Source organism: Globicephala melas, chromosome 3 (genome assembly GCF_963455315.2).
Source record: "Globicephala melas chromosome 3, mGloMel1.2, whole genome shotgun sequence".
NCBI lineage: Eukaryota > Metazoa > Chordata > Mammalia > Artiodactyla > Delphinidae > Globicephala > Globicephala melas.
The window spans coordinates 168,156,194-168,181,603 of NC_083316.1; the positions used below are offsets into that span (position 1 = coordinate 168,156,194).

At 59.3% G+C, this 25,410-nt stretch overlaps 1 protein-coding gene across 1 annotated transcript; it reads left to right on the forward strand.

The window, feature by feature from the left end:
• Positions 1-199: 199 nt before the first annotated feature.
• Positions 200-24,568, forward strand: MAP2K2 (mitogen-activated protein kinase kinase 2). Its single transcript, XM_030879295.3, has 11 exons — positions 200-597; positions 4,309-4,519; positions 10,642-10,788; positions 14,887-14,964; positions 15,626-15,677; positions 15,755-15,879; positions 16,597-16,810; positions 18,905-18,969; positions 20,201-20,262; positions 21,181-21,226; positions 23,043-24,568. The coding sequence occupies exons 1-11, from the start codon at positions 506-508 to the stop codon at positions 23,151-23,153; spliced, it is 1,203 nt and encodes a 400-aa protein (XP_030735155.1). The 5' UTR covers positions 200-505; the 3' UTR covers positions 23,154-24,568.
• Positions 24,569-25,410: the final 842 nt, after the last annotated feature.

Sequence of the window (25,410 nt, forward strand, 5' to 3'; positions counted from 1 at the left end):
CTCGCTCTCGCCCTGCCTCTCCCGAACGCCCTCCTGGCGCCCCAGGCACATGCGCACACGCTCGGTGGGAGACGAGCGAGTGCGCATGCTTCATGCGTCGCCTAGAGTCGGTATCCTCCCCTTTTCCCTTCGAGGAGGCGGCCTCAGGCTGGTGCGCACGCGTCGGGGTGAGGGGCGGGGCCCGGCTCGGCTCCCCGGCGCTGGTTATCGCGAGAGGCCCGCGATCTCGTAGCTCCCCCTCCCTTCCCTCTGCCTCCCGGGCTCCGGCTGCAGTGTCAGCCTCGGTCCGGCCTCTGTGGCTGCCGTGGCCCCGATCCCTCGGCTTCAGCCCCTGCGTCCCTTGGCGCCTCTCGGCTCCGATCCGCAGCGCCGCCCATCCTCGCCCCACCGGCGCCGGCCTAGGCCGCGGCCGCAGCCCCGCGCTCGCGTCGGCGCCGCCCGCTCCCGGCCCGCCCCCTATGGGCCCCGGCTAGAGGCGCCGCCGCCGCCGGCTCTCGGATCCCCGATGCTGGCCCGGAGGAAGCCGGTGCTGCCGGCGCTCACCATCAACCCCGCCATCGCCGAGGGCCCGTCCCCCACCAGCGAGGGCGCCTCCGAGTGAGTGGGCAGGGCCAGGGCCGGGTAGAGGACGGGATGGGGGTCCCAGAGTACCGAGGTCGGGGGAGGGGGTCGAGGAGATGAGAGGACGGGGGAGTGGGCCCTGGGTGGGAAGGACGGGGGAGGGGTCCCAGAGTTGCGAGATCGGGGAAGGGGGTCCCTGAAAGGAGGGGAGGGGGCCCTGGGTAGCAAGGTCGGGGAGGGGGCCCTGAGAGGAGAGGAGAGGTGAGGGGCTCGGAGTATCGCTGTCGGCGGGAGGGAGGTCCCTGAATGGTGAAATCGGGCTGGGGGAAGGTTCTTGCTGGGAGAAGATGAGATGGAGCGTCTCAGAGTAAGTGAATCGGTCCCTGCGGGGAGAAGACCGGAATGTGGCGCCCTAAATAGTGCAGCCAGGATGATGATGGGAGGGTTTCTGAGGGGAGAGGATGGGTCAGGGGTCCGCAATAGTGAAATGGGAGGAAGGAGGAGGAGTCCCTGAGTAGTGATGTGCGGGGAAAGGCGCGGGGGGGGGGTCCTTGCATTCCAAGAACGGTGGCACGTGGGGTTCCTGAGAGGAGGGGATGGGGCAAGCGGGGTTCTTGGGAGTGAGCATGGGGTAAGGAGGTCCAGGAAAAGGGGAAGGGGGTACCTGAGAGATTTGAGGGTGGGGAGGGATCCCTGAGGGGTGGGGAGGGTCCTCAGGGAATTGGGGGGAAGGGAGCCTGAGAAGACCCTGCTGGTGGAGGGTGGAGCTGAACCTGGGGAGAGTGGTTAGGAGGCCTGGAGGAGGCATAGAGGCTTGGGGGGGAACAAGGAGCGAGGGAGATTTGAAGGGGCAGGGGTGGGGAGAACTGGGCACCCAGCAGGAAAGAAGTCGGGAGCCTGCTGGGACCCCTGAAAGCAGATGAACAGAGATTCTGGATCGAATGGATTAGCAAAGCCTTGAGGGGCTGGAGAAGTGTGATTGGGTTTGAGGCAACGGAGGGGGACAGGAAGACTTGAGGGGAAGGAAGGGGACAGAGAAAGAAGCACGGGGCATTGGGGTTACCTGATGGCAGAGTTGCGTTGTGTGAGGTCACGCCGCTTGGCCCCAGAGCATGTCCCTATGACCTCCCCACTCCCGTTCTTCATGCCGGAGCGGCCAGGCTGGTGTCAGAGGTCCGTGGCCGGGATCTGTGTGCCGTGCGCCTTGCCTGTGGTGTGACCCATGAGAACCAGGTGTGATGGGCGAATGGCATGTTTGGTGCCTCTCAGGGGACTTGGCCTCCTGCGACCAGATGAAGGAGGAGCGCCTTGATGCATATGTGTGTGAGTTCACATCTTTCTCAGTCCCCGAGGGTGCAGCTCAATGTGGGGACGTGTTCCTGATTCTCAGAAACTCCACTTATTCTTACGAGACATCTCCTTCATCATATTCTCTTCTCTTTTTTTCTTTTTGTTTTAATGTGATTTGTGATTTCCATCCCTTCAAGAATTCCCCCAGAAGAAGCCAGCCTTTGGAATTCCAGGGTTTTTTTAAATAACCACAGTGGAGTTGCCATGAAATGTAAAATGGCTTAATCAGCTGACTCCAGAATGCATTTTAGATGCCATAGGCCAGGCTGGACACATTCCAGGGTCTGAGGGTCTGGCTGCAAGAGCTGCCTCTTCACTCCTATGGTGAAGGGGTCGTGGCACATACATTCCTTCCTTTGCCTTTCCTTCTCTGTCCATCGGTGTCCTTCTTGTTCCCCCTTTATCCAGGTCCTGGCTCAGGGGACCACTACTATGAGCACAGGCTTTGCAGGCTGGAAGGGCATAGGTGTTGCTCCAGCCTCTGCCACTTCCTTGCCTTGTGACCCTCAGGCAGGTTACTGAACCTCTGAGCCTTGTCCCTCCTGGGTGGGCTGGGTCTACAAGAGAGGTGCCTCCCAGGAGGATTGTGGGAGTTAAAGCTCTTGTACCTGCTCAGGAAGTGGCACCTAGCCCCCTACCTCCCAACGACCTCTTCGAGGTACCAGCTCAGGTGACATCACCCAGCGGCAGGTCATCTTGCTCCTGTGTGCCCTTTTGCTTACATCTCTTTAAGTTGTAGGCAAGTCATGGTTGAACTTGGGCCTTGGAAGTTTCCTGCCAGAACTCCAGTGTCCCCCTTCGTCTCCTGCTTGAATTCCCCCGGGGGGGTCTCCCCTAGGTGGGCGGTAAACCTTGGCTTAAGTGCCCTGGAGAGTGGTGAGTGGGGACCTCTGGAGGTGGCCCATTCTCCTCTAGTGACTTCCCTTAGAGCTGCACTCACTGTTTGGGTAGAGCCCTTGGCCACAGCCAGCGCTTGAAATGTGGCTTGTTTGTCCAAATTCAGGGGAGCTGTAAGTATAATACATATTCCAGAGTAACTAATTTCACCAGATAAACATTTTCTAACGTGGCTAGAAATTTTAAAAATTGCATACATAGCTCACGTTCTTTTTCTTTTGGGCAGCCTCGGGTTAGTGCTCGTGCGCACTGAGCATTGAGCTGGCGTCTACCTTCCTGTTACAGTGTTTTACTCCAGGATTTGGTTCAGAGTCAAGGCACTCGTGAAAATAGCTAACTGTCAACCTGTCCTTTGAAAGTTCGTTGAAATCACCCAATAAAGTGCAGTATACATGGTTTTTATATACATTTATTTATTTGTTTGTTTGTTTATTTATTTTTGGCTGCGTTGGGTCTTCATTGCTGCGCACGGGCTTTCTCTAGCTGCGGCGAGCGGGGGCTACCCTTGGTTGCGGTGCGCGGGCTTCTCATTGCGGTGGCTTCTCTTGTGGAGCACAGGCTCTAGGTGCGCGGGCCTCAGTAGTTGTGGCTCACGGGCTCCAGAGTGCAGGCTCAGTAGTTGTGGCTCGCGGGCTCAGTAGTTGAGGCTCACGGGCTCTAGAGCGCTGGCTCAGTAGGTGTGGCTCACGGGCTTAGTTGCTCCTCAGCATGTGGGATCTTCCCGGACCAGGGCTCGAATCTGTGTCTCCTGCACTGGCAGGCAGATGTTTAACCACTGTGCCACCAGGGAAGTCCCACATGGCTGGTTTTTAATAACCAGCTCTAGGAATGCATGTACGTATAAATGCCTACTGTTTACAGTAACGCTCAAGATATAATAAGAGCATGCTGCTGGAAAGGAATGCCCTGGAATTGTCTGCACTGTTTAAATTATGCCCCTCTCCTTTCCTCCGCCCGTGCCTCTGTGTAATTCGTGTGAATTAGAGGCACAGATGCTACGGCTTCTGTCATCTGCCTCTTGGTTCTAGTTCTTTGCTCTGAGGCCACTCCAAATGAGTTTGCTCCTCCATCCCTGTGAAAGACAGATGTCCTGACCTGGGGCTTCACTCCCCGACCCCCAGGCTTGTATCTCCGGTTCCCTTGTCTCCTTCCCATGTGGTCCAGAGCTCTTGTGTCAGGAGGTAGGGCTCCCGGGTCTGAGAGCAGGGCCACTGAGCTAGAGCTGGTCCTCGAGGTTCTGAGGTCTCCTAACCTTTATGAGTGGGGGAGAGGGACGGCATCCCCAGTTCTCAGGGACCTCAGCTGTGTGTCTGCGGGTGGTCTTTCTTTCCCATGAGATCGTAGGCCCTTCAAGCACCAGAATCAGGTCTGATTCACCTCCCAGCTACAAACCCCAGGCCTGGAATGTGCAGTGGACACACGGTGACCTCGGCTCGGGCTGAGTCATCTTTTGGTAGCACATGCAGTCTTGGCTAACCCTCGCCCTTGGGGTCTCCGCAGAGCAAACTTGGTGGACCTGCAGAAGAAGCTAGAGGAGCTAGAACTTGACGAGCAGCAGAAGAAGCGGCTGGAAGCCTTCCTCACCCAGAAGGCCAAGGTCGGGGAGCTCAAGGACGATGACTTTGAAAGGATCTCGGAGCTGGGAGCCGGGAACGGTGGGGTGGTCACCAAGGTCCAGCACAGACCCTCGGGCCTCATCATGGCAAGAAAGGTGAGAGGCAGCTGGCGGTGGGGTGACGGCTCTGTCCCCGTACTCTGCGGGTGCGAGCGGTGGCGACAGGTGCCCTGGCAGCAGGAGAGAGGGGCCTCAAGGGTGCCGGCCTCTGCCTTCTGACGGGCTCGCAGGCTCAGAGGCCACCCCTACCAACGTGGGTTCTAGTTAGAATGTGGTGATGCAGCCTGGTCCCACGCAGCTCTTCTCTTGGAGGCCGCCCCCTGCCTTGCGGGATGTCTGAAATTCAGATTTCCGGGAACAGACTCGCTTGAGAAGGGTAGCAGACGGAAGAGAGGAGAATCGAGACCCCTTAGAGCCGGGCTTCGCCTGACTTCACAACCAGAAGGCCCTGCCGACCAGGACTGGCTGCTGGTAGCGACGGCCACATCGGTGGGGTGGGGGAGGGCGGTCCCTTGGCAACGGGGTACCCGAGCCACCTGTAGTAGCCAGGGTTCTCCAGAGAAACAGAAGCACTAGGGGTGTGTAGGGGGTGGGGTAGGTAGAGGTACTTTAAGGCATTGGCTCAGGGACCGTGGTGGCTGGCAGGTCTGAAATCTGTAGGGCGGGCCAGTGGGCGCAGACCCAGGAAAGAGCTGGTGCAGCTTGAGTCCAAAGGGAGTCTGGGGGCTTCCCTGGCGGCGCAGCTTGAGTCCAAAGAGAGTCCTAGGGGCTTCCCTGCAGGGAGCGCTGGTTCGATCCCTGGTCAGGGAACTAGGATCCCGCATGCTGCGGTGTGGCCAAAAAATTTAAAAAGAAGAAAAAAGAGAGAGAGAGAGAGAGAGAGGGAATCTGGAGGCAGAATCCTCTCTTTGCGGGGGGTGGGGGTAGCGCGACTTCAGTCTTTTCTCTTAAGGCCTTCAACTGATTAGATAAGGCCCACCCACTTACGGAGGGTCACCTGCTTTCCTCGAAGTCTGATGATTTCCATGTTAGATCACATCTAAAAAATACCTTCACAGTGACATCTAGATTGGCATCTGACCCAACAGCTGGGTACCGTGGCCTAGCCAAGCGGACACACAAAATCAACCATCACCTCCCTGTTCAGTGCAAACCCTGGTGCTGAGAAGTCCCTCATCGGGGCTCCTGTGCCGCAGTGCAGCCTCCCTGCTACATGTAGGGAAGGGTCCCTGAGAGACATCGGGAGTGGAGAAGAGGAGGTCACCACCTGGGGATGGTGGCTCCTGCACACGTGACTGGGGGACGTTGAGTTGACACGTGATTCAGCTCCCACAGACGTGTTCCTGCAGACATAGAAAGCCCCCTTTCTGGAAGCCCATCGTCCCATAGTTTCCAAATTGCGTTCTTGGAAACCTGACCACCCTGGTCCCCGGGGGGATCTGCGCAGGGCCCGCCTTTCCTGGGAACCATGCACTCGGTTTCCATGTGGCGGGGGGGGGAGGTTAGTGCAGCAGCTATTCCTCCTGCCTCCAGAGCCCCGCCCTCCCTCCTGAAACCTACAGCCACATGCTTTCTATTTCTGTCTGCTTACCACAGGCAGCCTTTTCAAAACCAGAGCAACCCCCGAAATCCCTGGTCTGCCATCGCCCAGAGTACAGGGAGTGGAAGAGCAGATGTGAAATTCAGACGGTGATGGAAGGCAGGGACTTGGGAACAGAGTGTACAGGTCAGAGTGCTCGTCAGGGTCGGAGGGTTCTCAGGACAGCCAGGACTCTTTCAGGTGGCTGCTGACGTGCCTTGTATAACCATGAAATCTGAGAGTTTGTCTACGGCTTTCTGAAAGCCTGCGAAGTAAGGCTTACGGGTTTAACCTGGGGGGCCCAGGTGTAGTCTAGTTAGTGGTGCTGCCCCGATGTCTGTGTCCTGGCTGTGATACAGGCCTCAGTCACAGACAGCGTCACTGCCAGGGGAAGCTGGGTGAAGGGCACACGGGACTCTCTCTGCTGTTTTTGCAGCTTTCCTGTGCTTGCATAATCCTTTCAAAATAAAAGGTTTAAAAAAAAAAAGGGAGGACTTCCCTGGTGGTCCAGCCCTTAAGACTCCGAGCTTCCACTGCAGGGGGCGTAGGTTCGATCCTTGGTCGGGGAACTGATCCCACATGCTGCGCGGTTTGGCCAAAAAAAAAATAATAATAGAATAAAAATTTTTTTAAGAAAGGGAATTCCCTGGAGGTACAGTGGTTAGGACTCAGCACTTTCACTGCCAAGGGCCCCAGTTCGATCCCTGGTCAGGGAACTAAGATCCCGTATGCCGTGTGGTACGGCAAAAAAAAAAAAAAGTTCTAAAAACTGGGGGGAGTGAACCTCAGATTTTGTTCCCCATCAATCGTAACCCCTTCCAGTTGCCTGTGGCCTGTGCAGCCGCACCCAGAGTCATGCAATTCAGGGCGTGAATTTACTCCCTGGTGGCCCTGGAGCCCTCGGCCGGTCTGCGGAGGTCAAGGGCTCCCAGAGTGCCATTTCTCCCAGGAGCTCTGTTTGCCTGTATTCAGCTGAGGACACAGGTGGGAAAATTGACATGTCAAAGTGGTTTTTGAGAAACAGTGGCCTCCGTCCTTCCTCCACTACCTTGGGTGGAATTCCGAATTCCTGGGAAGCCGAGTAGGAATTCCACACATTCTGGAAGGCCTGCACAGATCCTGCTGTGGGCCGGCGTCCCTCCAGCCCCTGTGATGGGCAGGGGATTATCCTGACCACTACGACACGAGCAGTGACACCAGGTCCCTAAGACCCGCAAGAACCGGGCTCCATTTCCACTGTCTCGTCCGTTCGTAAATGTTCTCTGAACTCGTGTCTGGTGTCACGATTCCTCCCGCATCCTTGCGGGGCCCTGGGCACACAACCTCTGCGTCAGTGGGACCGGCAGAGATCCGCGAAGAATTCGGTGACCGTGTTGCACCTGTGGGGCTCTCCCAACTTCCCAGTGCTCTGAGCGGAGGGATGTGTTTTCAGCCTCGTGTGTGTGTGTGTGTGTGTGTGTGTGTGTGTGTGTGTGTGTGTGTGTGTGTGTGTGTGTGTGTGTGTGTGTGTGTGTGTGTGTGTGTGTGTGTGTGTGTGTGTGTGTGTGTGTGTGTCCCTCCCCTCGGCATCTGCATGCTTCCAGAATGGAGGTTACAAACCTGCCCAAGGCCACGTCCTAACCCTAGCTGCCTTCTTTCTAGTGATGGCCCTGGGTCAAAGCCGGTGCGCACGTTCTCATTTGCATGGGCCAACAGCTCTGTTTTACTGAGAAACTGAGGATTAGCTGGGTCGGTGTCTGAATTGGGCTTGAACCCTCTCGGGTCCTCCCTTTGCAGTTGACGCTGACCCAGTGGAAGCTGTCAAGGCCTCGCCTCCGCAATCCATTTCCCTCTTTACCTAGTTTGTGCCCCCTGCCCCCATCCCTAACTCGAATGCCCCAATCTGCAGTAGGAGCACCCTTAGACTCCTAGATGGGGTTTGAACTCCTAGCACCGTACTTATTTAATCAGCTGTTGGAGCTCGCACGGCCCAGGTGCTGCCGTGGAAAGAGTGTGGGTTTTGTTTGGCGTTCCATGAGCCAGGCCCCAACCCTCCCTGACCGCTCACCAGCTGTGTGCCCCTGGGGGCGTCATTTAAGTCTCTGAACCTGAACTTGCTGGTCAGCCCAATGGGGGCAGTTCTCACCGCCACTCTCCAACCCCTATGGGTCATCATCGTCAGGGCGAATCGCAAGCACCAGTGCTCAGAAACGTGGCCCTCGTCCCATTCCTGCTTTTTCTCCACACCCCCTCAGTGGTGGTTCGTAGGTAATCCATGAGGCTCACTTCACATGGCAGCCGCCCCTGCATCCGTTCTTTACCATATTTTTCTGGAAAGCCTCTGACTTCTTTTGGCCTTATTCACATTAAGGCCCTGACTCCAGGCTTCCAGGACCCCTGGGATTTGTCCAGATCTGTCCAGTTTTGTCCAACTCCCCCACTTCTGCTTCTCTACCCCCACCACCCCAGTGATTCATCTGCGGCTCCTTTGAAGTTCTTTGTCGAGAGCGGCGCTGTCCACGATGGCTGCCCCTGGTCAGACGCAGTGGCCGAGCCCTTGAAACACAGTCGATGTCAGACAGGGCGCACCGTACGTGCAGAAACACAAACCAGGTTTCACGGCCTCCGTGTGAAAAAGTCATTAATATTTTTACATCGCCCTCACGTCCAAACAGTCAATTTTTGATACACTACACCGAGTTTCAACAAAATACATGAAAAATTCATGTCACCTGTCTCTCTGTACTCTGAACGCAGCAGCTAGAGGATTCAAAATTAAATTGGTGGCCCGTGCTGTATTTCTCTTGGGCCTTGATGATCCTGACGCTGGCATTGCCCACCGTCCACCTCGCTGTGCCCTCCCGCCTGGCTTGCAGGATGAACCTGCCGCGCTGCACACGGATGGCAGCACTTGGCTTTCAGACCCTCATTTCGCCCTCTCCAAGCGGGTCTGCGTGCACGTGCTCACAGGGGCGGCCGATGGAGGAGAGAGCACCTGGGTTCTGGTGTGTTCCACCGTCCCGCTGGTGGTGGCCAAGGGGCAGGTGCGGTGTCCCAGGGCCCACAGCCAGAGCTCTGCTCTGCAGGCTGGGTCAGGTGGGGAACCTTCATGTGTAGGCGTGAGGTTTTGCCTGGGGGCGGAATAGGCACCAGGCACCGTTTCGCTGGGAGCTGCTGCAGTTCTCAAGGTTTTGAAGGTCGTTGGTGCCCCACACACGCCCCGTGCCCCCATGAACTCGGCACACAGCCCGCCAACAGGCAGCTCTTTGTCCTTCCGCCGGCATGCCCACCCCACCTTGTCCATCTGGCAGAGTCCCACCTGTCCTTCGAGGCCCGGCCTGAGTGTCGCCTGAGCCCTGGACCCCCCTCTGTGATTCCTCCATCAGCATCTCCACCACAGCGGGGTTGTTTTGCCTGTGTCTCTCCCCCTCCTGGTGGTGCGTCTCCTCCAAGCAGGACCATCTGTGCTGTCTCTCCCTGTCACCAGCCCCGAGTGTAACTGACTCTACAGAAATGTCTGTTGAATTGATAGTGGTCATTTTCAGGTACCGGGGATCTGGTTCCGCCTCTCTGATGGACAGGTGGAAATCGCACCCTTTTCTTGTCTTATCACCATGGCTGTAGCATCTAGGACTCGAAGGAACCAGGACGTGCACCCGCAGCCTGACTCTCCCCCGCTGTACGGGGGATCTTGGCTATTTGGGGTTTGTAGCTGGGCGTTGCTCTTGGCTGTCTGTCAGCTGTCTTTTCTGCATCTCTGTGGACGATCCTTTCTTTTCTAACCTTTCCAGATATTGCGATGAATTTGGTGGCAGTCCTCTCTGCTGACTTGAACTCAAGGGGAAGGGGAGCTAGGATCCTAGGGTGGCAGTGGAAGGCTATCTGTTCTCTCTAGGCCGGGGGTGGGAAGGGGTCCAGAAAACCCAAGGGGCGGAGGGGCGCAGAGGTGAAGTAATTGCCGCATCGGACAGGGCATTACCTGGTCTGCTCCTGGGAAAGGCTGGCCCTTTGTATGATTTGATTAACAGAGCTCCCCCTGTAACCAAGTGAATAATGTTGCCTCTGATGATATATTTTTGTAAAACAGCATTATTGAGATGTACTTCACCTACCATACAAGCGATCCTTTTAGAGTATTTAATACACTGATTTTTAGTATATTCACAGAGCTGTGCGTCCATCACCATCATCAATTTTAGAACATTTTCATCACCCCAAAAATATGCCCCATCCCCATCAGCAGTCACTCCCCTGTCCCCCAGCCCCAGACAGCCAGGAATGCACTCTCTGTGGATTTGCCTGTTCTGGACATTTCCCATCAGTGGAGTCACCCACCATGTGTCCTTCTGTGTCTGGCTTCTCTCACTGAGCGTCATGTTCTCAAGGTCCATCCACATTGCAGCGAGTGTCTGTGCATCACCCCATTTCACGGCTGAGTGATGTTCAGGGCGTAGAGAGACATTTTTCTGTCCCTTCCTCCGTTGATTCAGGGCATTTGGGTTGCTTCCACCTTTCAGTTGCTGTGAAGCCGGTTACTGTGAACATTCCCGCTCCAGTCTGTGTGTGGGTGTGTGTTCCCCGTTCTCAGGTACATAGACACCCTTCCTTCCCGGCCCCCCTCAGTGGCCCGATCCTGACCCCGCCTCCCTCTCCCTTGCAGCTGATCCACCTGGAGATCAAGCCAGCCATCCGGAACCAGATCATCCGTGAGCTGCAGGTGCTGCATGAGTGTAACTCTCCGTACATCGTGGGCTTCTATGGGGCCTTCTACAGCGACGGCGAGATCAGCATCTGCATGGAGCACATGGTGAGTGCGGCGGGGCCCGGGACGCCTCCCCTCCCACCCCGGAGTCCCCGTCCTGTTCCCGGGGGACCCTCTTGGAGGTGGACGAGGCAGTGCAGCCGTGTGTGCATGTAGACCCCTTTGTTTCTTAAGCGCCAGACACCCTCCTCCCGACGTTGCTTTTTCCCCGGATCCATGGTAGACGTTACTCTCTGTTGGCACAGAGCCGGCTCCGTCTTTTTCCCCTCCGTCTAGCGCCCTGGCGTCCCTGCGTACCTGTTGGGTAATTTATGAAACGCTCTTGGTGGACACTAAGGTTGTTTCCGGTCCCCGCGGCTTTCTGAGTAATGCAACGTTGAAAGTCCTTGCACCTAAGCAGGCATGCCCGAGGGCTGAGGCCCGCCGCCGGGCTGTGCGACTAAACACTTGATCTCTCCTTCCCAAGTGCCCTCTGCGTGGTCTGGGGACCCGGGTCTGCACCCCAGCTCAGACCCATGGGACCAGGCCTCTGCCATGGAGGGCGGCCGCCCATCTCTTTTAAACCATGGTTGATTCTGATGTGCCCCCTCATTAAGGAGCTCTGGTCTCGAGGCTCAGAAGTGGGTGGGATCAGGTGTAACGCGAAAGCAGAAGTGGTCAGAGCCGAAGGCCCCCAGAGGAAATGCCGCCGGCCCTCTGCCATGCCTCCTTTGTCAGGTAGGGCCCTGCCCGCTCCCGGCTGTTCAGGGCCCTTGCAAAACCAGGATGCCGCGTGGCTTTTGGCGGGTGGCTGTGGTTACGCCTCGCCTCCAGCTTGCCGTCCCCTCTGATGGTTTTGTAACGAAGGCAGGAAACGAATTTGAGCAAGAGCCCGCGAGGAATGCATGTGGGCCGGGGGGAGGGCTCCCCCACTGCCTTGCCCCAACCTGGCTGCCTGATTCCCGCCTGGCACTGCCCCGTGGGAGCCCCTTCCCCACCTGGGAGAGGGCAGTCGTATCTGCCCACCCACCTGGTCGACACTGCACAGACGAGTATCAGGGCGAGAAAAGGATGTGACATTGCTGTGGTCTGAGGGGAGCCTCTTCTGTGCTGTCTCTCTCCCTCCCTCTCCCCTTCCCCCCTCCTCCCCTGCTCGTCCCCACTTCAGCTACCTCCATCCCTGCTCCCTGAATACCCTGAGAGTTTGGAGGCCCCTCTTGGCCTTGTACAAAAGAGGCAGCATGGGACTTCCCTGGCGGTCCAGTAGTTAAGACTCCATGCTCCCACTGCAGGGGTCACGGGTTCCATCTCTGGTTGGGGAACTAAAATCCCGCGTGCTACACAGCACGGTCTAAAAAAAAGAAAAGAGGCAGCATCACAGCCCCACCCCCTCCCCCTCCGTTCTTGGTGGGTGTAAAGCATCAGTTCCAGGTGAGGCGCCTGCACCCCAGCAGCGCACAGACGGAACCGCTGGGATGCAGGGGAGATGCTAGATTCTCTTTGTTTGCCATGTTCGTCCTTCAGAGCTTCACGGTCGGGCTTTTCTTGTTCGCTTTCATAGCGAGCATATGACGACAGTGGAACGCGTAGATGGCACACAAACGCAAGGACACGGGCTCGGGTGTGGCCCGCGCGCCCCTCTTTCTGCTGACGGGTTACAGTCCATGGAGGTGAGCCTTAAGTGGTGGGTGGCTGCTGGGCGGGGAGGGCGTGAGGAGGACAAGATGACGGGAAGCGCTGAGAGGGCCTGTGCCACCCACACCAGTGTCCTCGTGCCCGATGGTCCCCTGCAGGGTCTCGCCCATGGCGGCGAGAGGACGCTTGCAGTCCCCCCACCTCTCATGCGGGACTGGACGAGTCTCGCACCTTGTCTGTCAGGCCAAAGATATGAGGACGGGGCGAGCTGGTCCGCGAATGTTGACGGAGCGTCAGCCGTGACGTTGTCACCACCGCCACCGTTTCCCCGAATTCCTGCATCACCTCCGTTTCTCTCCCTGTCGAGGGCACGCATTCGTCTCTACGCAGGGTCGTGCACGAATTGACTCTGGTCTCCCACCGGGTAGATTCCAGCTCCAGCTTGTGAGAAAGGCCCGCTGGCTGTGACGAGCAGCCCCGATTCAGCACAGGAGAAACTCACCTGTGGGCACGGGAAACAGCGGGGCTGGCGGCTCCCCGGTGCCCAGACCTATTCCTTTTCCTGGGGAAACTAGGGGCTGGGACCAGCGGACAGCGGGTGTCTCAGGGCCGGAGCGGCCAGGGAGCAGCCGACTGACCACTCAGAGGCAGCTTTTGGTATTTTCTTGGGTCCTGGTCAAATCTACTGAAGAATGCACTCCCTTGTTCTACAATAATGAAAAATCAAACACGTCCGTCAGCAAAGGGGAGGTGAAGAATGACACCAGGCCGCTTTCCAGGGGAGAAGTGAAAGCAGCATATATGCACCGGATGAGAAAATCCCCCGAGAGGAAAGTATGCATAATGTGAGCCCCCAGATAGATAGATAGATAGATAGATAGACTTAAAGCTCTGGATCAGCTCTGCACCCCACGGAGGATGAACCACGCTGACGTCAGGGGCTGGGTGGCAGTGGGGCTGCGTGGAGAGGACCCGCGATGTGTCCTGAGTCGCCTTGAGACCCCAGCCTGGGGCCTGGCCCACCGTAGTCGCTGCGGAGACGTTCTCCCTGAATGTCGTCCAGCAAACATACTACAATCCTACGGAAAGTTCAGAGTATGAGGAGCTGAGTCAGGGAGCAGGGATCACGAACGCTTTTTTTTTTTTTTTTTTTTTTTTTTACGAACGCTTTTTTTAAAAAAAACCTTTTAAGGTTGATGAAACAAAAAAATGAGAAAAAAAAAGTGGAATTCCCATCTCGCCCTGCACGCAGAACAGGGCTGGGCCGGGCAGCCTGCCGACCAAGTGCACCGGACCTCCTGGTCCCGTGGGTTCCTCCCCGGCTGCACCCGCCGTCACTGCACGCACAGCCCCCTCGTCCTCAGGCTGGGGCTAGCCTACAGAGTCCCTCGTGGGTTCCCAAAGCGTTGGAGGGCCTGGGGTTTTCCACAACTCCCACCGCGGCCCTTCTCCCCAAGCACAGCTGGAGCAGAGTGCCAGGGAGGGGGGACCAGGCGTCTCCGAGGCTGCAGGCTTCTCGCGCCCCCTCAAACGGAATAAGAGGCCTCCTGGGACAGCTGGTGGCCACAGGAGCCCTAGAGCAGCATGGAGAGAAAACAGGCTCTCCACCCAGCTGCGAGTTCAGATGCTGGCCACCTCCCACCGCATGCCCGAGCCTCAGCTCCGGTCTGCCGGCATCCTGGGGGGGCCTCGGTGTGTCCTCGGAGCCCATCTCTGAAGAGGCGCCTTGGGCCAGTCGGTGACACCCGGGGTTTTGGTCTCCAGGTTTGCTTCCGGGTGACCTTGCACAAGATACTTGGTTTCTGTCACTTCTTCGTTATCGTGTGGATTTGGGGCCATGCCCTGGTCAGGGGATCAACTAGGGTGCCCTGTGTCACGTCCTTTGCTGAACATCCCAGTTTCAGGGTGGCGAGCAGTGGCTACACCGGCAGGACAGGGGGCCGAGCCATCGTTCCCCCTCCCCCGTGCCCCTCGGCTATCAGGCCTTCCTGGCGGAGCTGGCTTGGCCTTCTATCTGTGCCGGGCACTTGCGGGCGGCGCCCCTGTGCTCGCGCTCCCCTTCCCGAGGCTGCGGCTGACTTGCTGGGAGGGGACCCAGGCCCAGAGCTGCGGGTCTGGCTCAGGTACGCTCTCTGGTGCTCGGGCTGCAAGCTGGGCGGCTCAGCCACAGGCCTCATGGAGCACTGCCCGCCTGCCGCTGCCGTGGCAACCTCAGGAAGGCTGAGTCACGCCGTCCAGCCACGGGCCTCAGTTCCGGGAAGGATGGACCGCCTGGCGAGCACACTGGCACCCTTTCCGTTTCCTGAGGCCCCAGAGGTGGCCGGGGCCGCGGGAGTCCCTGCTCTGAGCCAGTGGGTTGCCTTTGGCTGTGGTCTGGCCTCTGTTTTCCGTGGAGGAAATTGAGCACCAGCTCTCTGGGAACCAGGGAAATGCTTCGTTTTCCTCCCTGCCACTCTGGCGTCCCTCTGGGGAGCCCTGCCTGGCGACGGCTCAGGGCAGCTCTACCTCTCTCTCCTGTGCTGCCCCTAGGACGGTGGCTCCCTGGACCAGGTGTTGAAAGAAGCCAAGAGGATCCCCGAAGAGATCCTGGGGAAGGTCAGCATCGCGGTAAGTGCGTGCGGGCGCGCGCTCCCGGCCCTGCGTTCTCATGGGTTTCTTCTTACTTCTGCCCCCTTCCACACGGCCAGGCTCGAGGAGCCTCAGGAAGCCAGTGGTGGGCGTCAGCCTCCGGGCAAAGAGGCAGAGGTGCCTGTGCCAGCCTCCACCAGCTGTGGGACTGAGTGAGTGGCGTCCCTTTGCCTGTGAAGTGGGGGTGATACTTCCGTGCCCCATACAGGCATGGGGGTGGCAGGAGGAACCGTGGCACGGCGCCAGGCACACACTGTCCCACAGTGCTGCCATCGTCGAGTGTCACCTGTCTAACTCAGTGAAACAGCCCCTGTATCCTTCACGCCGTCAACCTGGGGGCCCCGAGCACGGTCCCGGCACCAAAGGGCTCAACAGAGGATGCCTCTCGGGCTGGGGTAACCCCTGAGGCGGGGCAGTTGACTGGACACTTACAGCCCTACTGACAGGGCCTTGGGCCCTCCTCAGACAAGGGGAGAGCGGTGTCCTCCTCAAGGGTGGGGGGCCGTGTGAGAGTTGGGGAGGTGGGTGACTGTACCCACCCAAAGAATGTTGTCAATGTCACATGGCCACTTCGGCCTGGGCCTCGGGCCTGTCCAGAGGACAGTCCCCCTCACGGCACCGCCCTGCGGCTTCCCTGCAGGTTCTGCGGGGCCTGGCGTATCTCCGGGAGAAGCACCAGATCATGCACCGAGGTAAGGGGACGGGCGCCCCGGGGCCGGGAGGGGCTGACGGCGACTCGCAGCGTCCACACCGCCGGCTCTGCTCCCAGATGTGAAGCCATCCAACATCCTCGTCAACTCCCGAGGGGAGATCAAGCTGTGCGACTTTGGGGTGAGCGGGCAGCTCATCGACTCCATGGCCAACTCCTTCGTGGGCACGCGGTCCTACATGTCTGTGAGTCCTTCCAGCGTCCTCCCCACCGCCACCCCGACCCTCATCAGCTCTTCCCCGTTTTCCAGAAGCTTTTCCAAAAGCCTGCCCTTCCCTGTAGTATAGTTTCTTTTGCGGGCTTTGTTCTCTCCTTCGAATTTCTAGTTTCCATCATCTTCTCATCTGGGTTTTTGTCTCTCTGGAGACGCCGGCCTGGTTCCTGTCCGCTCGGGGAGCGTAGTCAGTTAATTTCTGAGCCAATCGACTAGCCCTCCGTTATTTTAGGCACTATCTGGGTGATTTTATTTTTTTATTTTCATTTTTATCTCTTTAATTTATTTTGGCCACACCGCGTGGCCTGCGGGATCTGAGTTCCCCGACCAGGGATCGAACCCGCGCCCCCTGCATTGGCAGCGTGGAGTCTTAACCACTGGACCGCCAGGGAAGTCCCCATCTGGCTGATTCTAAGAGCAGATTCTGAGAAGTCCGTCTTGGGATTGTTGGGAGAAGGAGACGTTCCGGCGTCTTTCCTGGGTCGGTCGCTCTCCAGAAGCACTTTGGGTTGCGGGGCTTTAAGGGGCTGCTGTCAGCACGGCTGGAAGCAGGTGGAGGGAGGGGGCGGAATGGCTTTCTGCCGCTGTGTCCCTAAGCGGGATGGGGCTGCAGGGGGACCACAGGGACACTCTAGGGTGCCAGCGCCCCTCCATCTCCCTCGGGCCGTCTCTGCCCATCTCCCCTCAGCCGGAGCGGCTGCAAGGCACTCACTACTCGGTGCAGTCAGACATCTGGAGCATGGGCCTGTCCCTGGTGGAGCTGTCCATTGGAAGGTACCCCATCCCCCCGCCGGACGCCAAGGAGCTGGAGGCCATATTTGGCCGGCCCATGGTCGACGGCGCGGAAGGAGAGCCTCACAGCATCTCGCCGCGGCCGAGACCCCCCGGACGCCCCATCAGCGGTATGGCCTGAGACTGGGACTTCCGGTTTGGATGGGGCACACGGCGCCTGGGGACAGCAGCTGCCTCCCCTCTGGCCCCTCTTAGCTCCACCTGTCCCCCTGGGCCGCGCTCACTGCGGTCAGCAGTCCTCAGATGGTCCTGAGGCTTCTGGGGACAGTGCTGCAAGCAACGCCTCGAACTGTCCTGTCTGGGGCAGCTGCACCTGTTGCTGCCAGCTGGCGGGGTCGAGACACTCGCCCCTCAGCCAAGCCGTGGGGTGGCGGGTGGTTTCTCCAGCATTTTATCACGAGAACGTTCAAGTGTACAGAAAAGCCGAAAGGGTTGTCCAGCAGGCAGTCTTCTGCCCCACACCTGGACTCTGCAGTGGCCGTCCTGCTGTGTTGGGCCAGGCCTTTCAGGGAGCCCAAAGTGAAGGCAACTCGACTCGGGTCTCGGGTGGCTGGTTAGATTCAGCCCAGCACACAGCAGAGGTACGGGAGGGCAGCGGGGCTCCCAGGGGCCTCCCGGTACCTCAGGCAGCCACCTGCGAGGTTCAGGCCGATGCTTCCACCACGTTGGGGGCTGGCGAGGGGTGAGGGTCATGGCTCAGGTGGTGTAATTAGGAAGGGGCGCGTAGGACTCTGGGATTTATTTATTTATTTTATTTTTTATTTTTTTATTTTTTTGCGGTACGCGGGCCTCTCACTGTTGCGGCCTCTCCCATTGCGGAGCACAGGCTCTGGATGCGCAGGCTCAGCGGCCATGGCTCACGGGCCCAGCCACTCCACGGCACGTGAGATCTTCCCAGACCGGGGCACAAACCCGTGTCCCCTGCAGCGGCAGGCGGACTCTCAACCACTGCGCCACCAGGGAAGCCCAATTTATTTATTTTTTAAGTCAAGTGACAGGAAGAGAGTTGAATTGAGTGAGAGCCCAAAGGACCATGCAGTGGACTGCAGTTGGTTGGTTGGTTTCTCACAGCTTTATTGAGATAGCATTCACATACCATATGGTCCACTCGATTCAGGCTTAGAACCCACTGGACTTCTATACCTTCACAAGGTTGTCCGACCATCACCTTTATCTGATTTCAGAACATTTCATCACCCCAAAAGGAAACCCTGTCCCCTACCCAGCCCCTGATAACCATGAACCCAATCCCTGTGTCTGTGGATTTGCCTGTCCTGGACGTTTCCCATCAATGGAATCACACACCCTGTGTGTCCTTCTGTGTCTGGCTTCTCTCACTGAGCATTGTGTTCTTGAGATCTGTCCACACCGTGGCAAGTATCGGTGCCTCGTGGCACCTCGTACCTCGCTCCTTTTTTATGGTCACATAATATTCCACCGTGTGGTATCTATTTACCGCTGACGGATACTTGGGTCGTCAGATGGCGGTTTTCACAGTATTCTCAAGCCCAGACCCTCCCCTTTCCTGGTGCCGCACCCAGACTGCTGGGGTGTCTTGATTTCCTCCGAGGGGAGAACCCCCGCTCCCACATCTGTGTCCTCAGGCCCCGGCCCTGCCCCTCCCTTTCCAGCCCAACTCCCAGACGGTGCTCAGACCTTCCAGGCGGGGAGGAGCGGGGCGCTGTGCCAGGCCGCTCGGCCTGCCAGCACCTCCCCCAGCCCCGGCCGTGGCCCACGTGCCCATTTCAGGACAGGGGACAGAAGGCGAAAGTCCAGCTGCCAAAGGCGGGCCTGGCCAGCTGGGTCTAGGACAGGGGTCAGCCATCCCAGCCAGCCACCATCCTGAGCCCGCAGGTCCGTGCCAGGTTACACTGCTGCCCTTGCCTGCTCGGCCCCCCGTGGCCCCTCCCCCCACTCCAGGGAGCAGGGGGTCGGCTTTAGCACAGCCCAGCCCCCTGCCAGATGTGTGCCTTCTCAACAAGCGTTCCTGTTCGTTCTGGTGTTTTGTTTTTTTAATTCACCAGAGGCTCAGGAGAGATGTTCCTCTCCCAGGAAGGCAGCTGGGCCCAGGAGCCTGCCCTCTGGGTTGGGCCGGGTGCGGAAGAGGGTGCTCGGCTGCGTTCAGCACGCTCAGGCCCCACCGCCCGACGGAAGCACGGTGCCCACCTGCCCGTCTCATCCGTCTTTGTTTCTGCCCCGGGCAGGTCATGGGATGGACAGCCGGCCGGCCATGGCAATCTTTGAGCTGCTGGACTACATCGTGAACGAGGTGCGTGCCCGGGGCCCTGCTGGCAGGCGGGTCTCCACAGCAGCAGCATCAAGCCATTCCCGTTGGAAAGTGTTCCCCAGAAAGAAGAGCGTTCGATGTGTAGACTGTGGGTTGTGTCGGGAAGGGGCCTCAGGGAGCTGTGGAGACCATTGAGTCCAGTAGGATGCGCACACCTCCCCTCCCCAGGGGGCTCTTTTTTTTATCTTTTCACGGGGATGAACCCGAAATTCTCATTCTGAGCCCAATGGCCCAGCGCTGGGGCCCTGTGGGTGAAGTCATAAATCATCCCACTTCCTCAGGGAAAGTTGAGGCATCACCTTCCTCTCTGGGAAGGGGGCACAGGGCACCCACCCAGTCCTTCTCCCCACCACGTGAGAGGGCAGCATGGATACTCCCATTGTACAGATGGGTAAATCCAGGCATAAGGATGGGAGTGGGCTCCTCAGGCCTGCAGCTGAGACAGGGCCGAGCAGGACCTGACCCTACAGCCCTCCCTCTCGGCGTGGCCGGGTCACCCTCCTGGCCCTTCTCTGATGGAAGTGTGTTTCCAGTGGCCCTTTGGAGTTGGGGTGGCCAAGCTTGGCCCAGGGTTGGGTCTTGAGGTGAGCAGCTCAGAGCAGGGTCAGTGGCGACAGAACAGGGCAGGGTGGTTCCGGTGACACAGCTCTCCCTGCACCTGGCAGCGACACCCAGGCCCGGTGAGCACGTCCTTCCAGGGAGGCCGCCGGCACCTCCCGCCCCTGAGCAGGAAGAAGGCCCACTGCCCTCCTGGACGGGGCCTGAGCCTGCGCACGGCTGTCCCCACCCCGGGACCTGTGAGGGGCCAGGCCCCTCAGGCTCCCCCTCTTTTCAGGCAGACCCGCAGCTCTCTCCAAGCACTTCCGGAGGGTAGTGGCCCAGACCGTGTAGCACGTGGTCAAGAGTAACCACCCTCATCCATAAAATGAGGATGAGCCCTGTTCTCCTTCACTCCTGAGCCAGTCGTGGTCCCCGAACAAGAAGAGCTTTTGAAGGAAACTCTGGGAAAAGGCCAACCCAGTTGGCAGGGCTGCCCGGGGAAGCTGCTGGAAGGGGGGTGGTGGGCGCCCTCTGCCTCCAGGAAGGGTGCATCCTGAGGGTCCCCAACAAGTGCCGAGCTGTCCTCAGAGGCACAGGCTGGGAAGCGCCTTTTCTCCCTGATTCCAGAAGCATCCTTGAGCTCTCACCCCCGCCTTTCTGTCCTGGCCCGCAGCCTCCTCCCAAGCTGCCCAACGGCATCTTCACCCAGGACTTCCAGGAGTTCGTAAATAAATGGTAAGACGCCATGGCCGCCAGCTCGGGGCGGGTGGGGCAGGGGCCAGGCGGCCCGGCCTGCTTCCTGGGACGACCGGGGCCTCGGGGATGCCTGGCAGTGGCGGCGTCTGGCGGGACTGGAGCTCACCTGAGAACCCAGATCCTCCGCCAACCCCCCACCAAGGCTGCTGAGTCACGGCGTCCAGCTGCCACCCCCAGCTTGTCCCCGAAACCCCGCGCAAGCCAGGATGGCAGGCTCTCTGGAAATAACGCTATTCCCGCCTTGCCTTCTGCCAGCAGGCAGCCCGGTGTCCTAACCCCTCAAGCCCGTAACCCGTGGCTCCTAGGCAGGCCTTCGGAGCCGGTTTCTGGGGGGTGGCCCTCCCACCCTCTGAAGCGTCTGGGTGACGCGGCCTCGGGCGAGCGGGCTGTGGACCCGGAGGGCCGGCCCGTTGAGCGCCCTGCACGTCAGGACGCGACGCTGCGGCCCAGGGTTGCGTACCTCGCAGCCAGCCTGTGACTGTGCGTCCAGCGCTCCCCGTAAACCTATCTGTGCCCTGTGAGGTTGCCAGTTTGAAGAACTGCCACTCAGCCCTGAACTGCTTTGAGCAGCAGCCTTTCAGACCGTTCCTTTTAGACCTTTTAGACCGTTCCTCTTTCGTGAAGGGAAAACTTCCGCTTCCACAACAGCGGTTGCTGCTGGGCCTCTGATGGAGCAGCGTGGGGGGGGAGTTCCCACCCTCTTCCCCTTTCCCTCCTGTCCTGGTCTCAGCTTCTTGCCCTGCCCTCCCGGGGCATCCTGCTCTCACACCCAAGGGTGGCGGTGGAGCCCCTCACCCACGGGGGCCAGGCAGGAAAGGGCAGCAGGATGCAGGCCTCTTCCCCCAAGGCCACTGACTGCCCGCCTGTCTTCTCTCTCCCACCCCCTGGAACCCACAGCCTAATTAAGAACCCAGCAGAGCGAGCAGATCTGAAGATGCTCATGGTGAGTAATACCCACAGATTTTGGACTTCCAGAGGTCCCTGGCAGGCCCTCCTCGCCTTGAGTGAACACCTGAGCTGGCTCTGATGTCTCTTGGCCAAGCTGGAGAACCCCTGTGGGTCGCCCTGGCTTGCTGGAGGGCACCATGCAGAGCGGCCATGGTCCTCTCAGCTCCCCGGGGTACAGAAGGGCCCGTGTGCCTGGGGCTAGGGCTGTGTCTCAGAATGGCCGGCCTCCAAGGCGTTGGGGGCACCACTGGGGTGTTTGCCTTCCTCTAAACCCATACTGTCCAACGTCCTTGAAAACCCAAGGTGGTCTCCGGCATTGGCCTTCCCCCGGCAGGGCTGCCTGCCAGCCTCAGGGTGACCGTCACAGTGCCTTCCGCCCATGTCCACTGTGGACGTTAGGCCTTCTTCCTCCATCACCAGGCCTGACCACCTGAGTCACCCCCGATGCTGAGTCAGCCCCTTGTTTATGCGTCTTGTGGCTCGAAGAGAGAAAACACTGCCAGCTACAGGCGTGAGACGTTAGTTGTCAACCTCAGGTGTCCACACGGGAGAGAAGGAGCCTCTTAGGGTGGTCACGATGCAGTAGTTTGAATAACCGAGCCACGCCCTCTGGTGGGCTCCTGTGCCCCTGCCTGCAGGACCACGCTCCCCCCTCCCCACCATGTCCTCCACCGGGCCCTCCCTCCTGCTTTCCACTTCAGGACTTTTGCACAGGATGGCCCTTCTCCTTCTGGGATGTGTCCTGTTGCTCTCCCCCCAGCTGTGGGCCTCTGCTTCGGCACCGCCTCCAGGAAGGCACCCTGTCTAGCCCACCCCTCTGTTAGCTGTGGCTGCAGCCTGTGTGTCCCAGCTGTAGTCAGTTTTCTGTGGCCCCAAGAGTGAGCCTGGCTTGGAGTGCCTTGTGGGAAGGGGTCTGCGTCCATCTGCCTCTTTCTAGAAGCTCCTTACTGAGTCCAGTGACGTGTGTTCAGGGCACGCACGACATAAGAAGCACGTGTTCACTGTGGAACATGCAGACCCACGGAACAGGGGAGTGAACTTTGACATCTGCCATTGTCTCCCCCCCCGCCCCCCCGCCCAGCTCCACGCAGTTCACACAGTGCGGGACGACATCCACGTCTCTGCCTGCGTGACACTGTGGGCCGTGTGGGGCTGACTGTCTTCCCGACCACGAGTCCTGTTCCCTTGGTTTGGTGTTTCACCCAAGCCTGTGCCCACCTTTAGGGAGGTAGGGGTGGTCTCGCCTCCCCAGCTGGCATAACAGGTGGATGTCACGTGGGAGGCCTAGACCCCCGCCCTTCCGAACGGGAACCGCTGTCAGGGTGACTGTTAAAGTTACTTAAACTGACGGATGAGGCGCGATCCTGCTCTCCAGCCACACGGGCCCTGTTTCAAGGGCTCAGGAGCCTCAAGCGGCCGGTGGCTGCCGCCTGGACAGGACATGTAGGACACTTGCTATCCTCAGAGTTCCGTGGTTCCAGATCAGATGTTCTCACCCAGGTGACTCTGCCCCCATGGGTCCCTGGGCCACGTCTGGGGACGTGTGTGGTTGTCACACCTGCGGGGGGATCCTGGCGTCAAGCGGGTCGGGGCAGGGATGCTGCTCCTCACCCCACAGCGCCCGGGACGCCCCACAGAGGGTGAGCCGACCCCACGTTACCCTGAGCTCCAGGGGGCATAGAGTGGCCTCCCCCGTCGCCTGAGACCCCGTCCCAGGCCGCGTGGCCCCGGGCCCGGGCCTCCCTGCTCTGGGGTGGGGACCCGGCCAGCCAGCTAGGGCGGGGCCACTCACATCGTTCCTTCCCTTTCAGAACCACGCCTTCATCAAGCGGTCTGAGGTGGAAGAAGTGGATTTTGCCGGCTGGTTGTGTAAAACGCTGCGGCTGAACCAGCCCAGCACGCCCACGCGCACTGCCGTCTGACGGTCCCGCCACCGACAGACCCGCTCCCCATCCCACCCCTCCGGCTGCCCCCTCCGTGGGGATGCGCGCGTGGCCCTTGGGCCCGGGGAGGCCGACGCCGCTGCACTGTCTTCTCAGAACCTGCTTCCTTAGGTTTAAAGAAAAAAACCGAAACAAAACAGGGAAAGAAAAAGCAAACGTGCCGGTTGTGCTTCTTGTGCCTTGTCCTTGGGGTGTCAGCCTTGATCCAGCCCGGGGTGGGCGCCTCTGCGAGGGCGGCCCAACCCCTGAGAGACGGGCATGGTGTCGGGCACTGGCTTTGCTCCTTTCCGAGGCCCTCAGAGGGACCCCCAGCCGTGGGTGACTTTCACCAGAAGAGAAGGGGGCTGCCCCCTTGGGGTGCGTGTGTGCCCCCAGCCTGGCATCTGCCCCTTGGAGGTGGCCGTCCCGGCCCGCAAGAGCTATTGGGCCCAGTGGCTCTCGTGGGGTCCCCGCCCCGGCGGCTCCAGCCTCAGGCCATGCAGCCTGTCCTCAGCAGTGCGTGCCCTGCCCCCTGGGAGGGACCCCCAAGTCCTCTTCTGTGCTTCGGGGAACAGAGACTTCTGACAGCTCGCAGCAGCCTGAGCTGACACTCGCTCGGCAGAAAGGAAGCCTTGGGTTTCCAAGCTGTCCTGTGGTTGAAGCCCCAGCAGATCCTGCAAATAAGGCCCGCTCCCCTATGCCTGCAGGCCGACAGATGTGGGCGGGTGGCTCTGTGTCACCTCTGCTAGCCCAGCAAATCAGAAGTGACCACCCAAGGCACGTCACTGTCTCGGGCCTTGAACCGTTCGACCGCAGCTGATCGGAAATGAGATGGTGGGGGTGAGGCTGTCCTGACTCCTGGTGGCCATTGGGGTGTCCAGCCAGGCCCCCTGCAGGGGTCTGCATGAGGTCCGAGGCCCGAGACCCAGCCTTTCCGCCTTCAGGGCTGTACCACCTCCAACGGAGAAGGCTGCCTCTGGGCCATCGGGCAGTAGGAAGTGGTGGAGGGCAGGGCTGCTTCTAAGGCTTCCCCTCCTGCAGGCTCTCTGAAGATGAAGCTGTGAGTCTCCCCACAACCCCAATACTTCCTGAAGGCTTGAAACAAGCCGATATTTATCTGTGATAAGTCGCAGAGGAAGGGTTCTCACAGAGCAGCGGTCCTGGGGCAAGCCACACCAGCCCCGCGTTTCTGGAGAAGGTGCAGCTGAAGGTGGGGGATTGTGGCCCTCTGGGAACTTCTGGGTCCTTTTCTTCCTAGGGAGACCCTTCAAGTCTCCTCTGTTTTTTCCTGTGGTCACCAAAGAGAAGACAAGTTGGTAGCTGTTCCAACCAGCTTTCCAGATTTCTGCCACCTCGTAGTTGCCCCCAAAGTCTTTCCTGATTTAGAAAAGAATAAAAAAGATAACTAAAAGTGATGGAGGTGTCGCTCTGTGGGTACCCCAGCTCCCTCCAGAGCTTCAGAGGGGGAAGGGGGCCTAACGGGTGAACTGTGACTCAGCGTCTTGGCCCGTGGGCGCCCGGCGCTGGCAGTCACAGGCAGCCCCATCGTTGGGCCAGTCCTGTACACGTCAGGCTGTGGGCCTGACCAATGTCTGTTAACAGAGCCGACTGCCGTTTGCAAGGAGTGAGACCGCATTGACGGGGTTCCTAGGGGTGCTGGTGAATCGGGTCGGTGGGGTAAGGCCTCCAGGGTTGCTGGGGGAGGACGGATCGAAAGTAGGCGCCTCCCCCAGCCCATCGGCTCCAGCCGCCCACCGTCTGCTGTGTTGCTTTGCCAGGACCCCGAGGCGCCTCAGGAAAGGACCAGAGAGACACTTGGCGCTTACCCTTCCCACTCCGAGTCAGCCAGGAACACGCCAGAGCCTTGGAGACCGTGATGAAAGTGTCCGACTTTAACAGCCAGGGGTCTCCCTCCCTCCCCCGCCCCCCACCCGCTTCCTGCAAACGTTGCTAGACTTGGCCCCCTCTGCCCCCACACCCCGACACCCCGTCTCTCCCCGGTTCACAGTGGTCCCTGCCTGGCTGCTCCCATCCAACGATCTGGCCAAAGGTGACCACAGGCCGGCCTGGGAACGCTGATCCCTGCCCTGTCGAGGTCCTCTCTTGCAAGGGGGCAGGCTCTTCTTCCCGAAACATGTAACATCTGTTGGTTTTGGGGTCTCCCGACGTGTAGGGGTCCAGGCAGAAGGTGGGGTCAGGCAGCCAGGCTGCTGGCCCCTCCCGAGCTTCTTGTGAGAGACTGTTCTGTGTCAAGGTT

What these genes read in the sequence shown, in the direction of transcription:
- MAP2K2 (XM_030879295.3), top strand. Translation starts at nt 506, where the DNA reads ATGCTGGCCCGGAGGAAGCCGGTGCTGCCGGCGCTCACCATCAACCCC. An exon ending in TGGACTACATCGTGAACGAG is followed by an intron (nt 18,970 to 20,200) that starts GTGCGTGCCCGG and finishes CCTGGCCCGCAG; the next exon opens with CCTCCTCCCAAGCTGCCCAA. An exon ending in CAGATCTGAAGATGCTCATG is followed by an intron (nt 21,227 to 23,042) that starts GTGAGTAATACC and finishes CTTCCCTTTCAG; the next exon opens with AACCACGCCTTCATCAAGCG.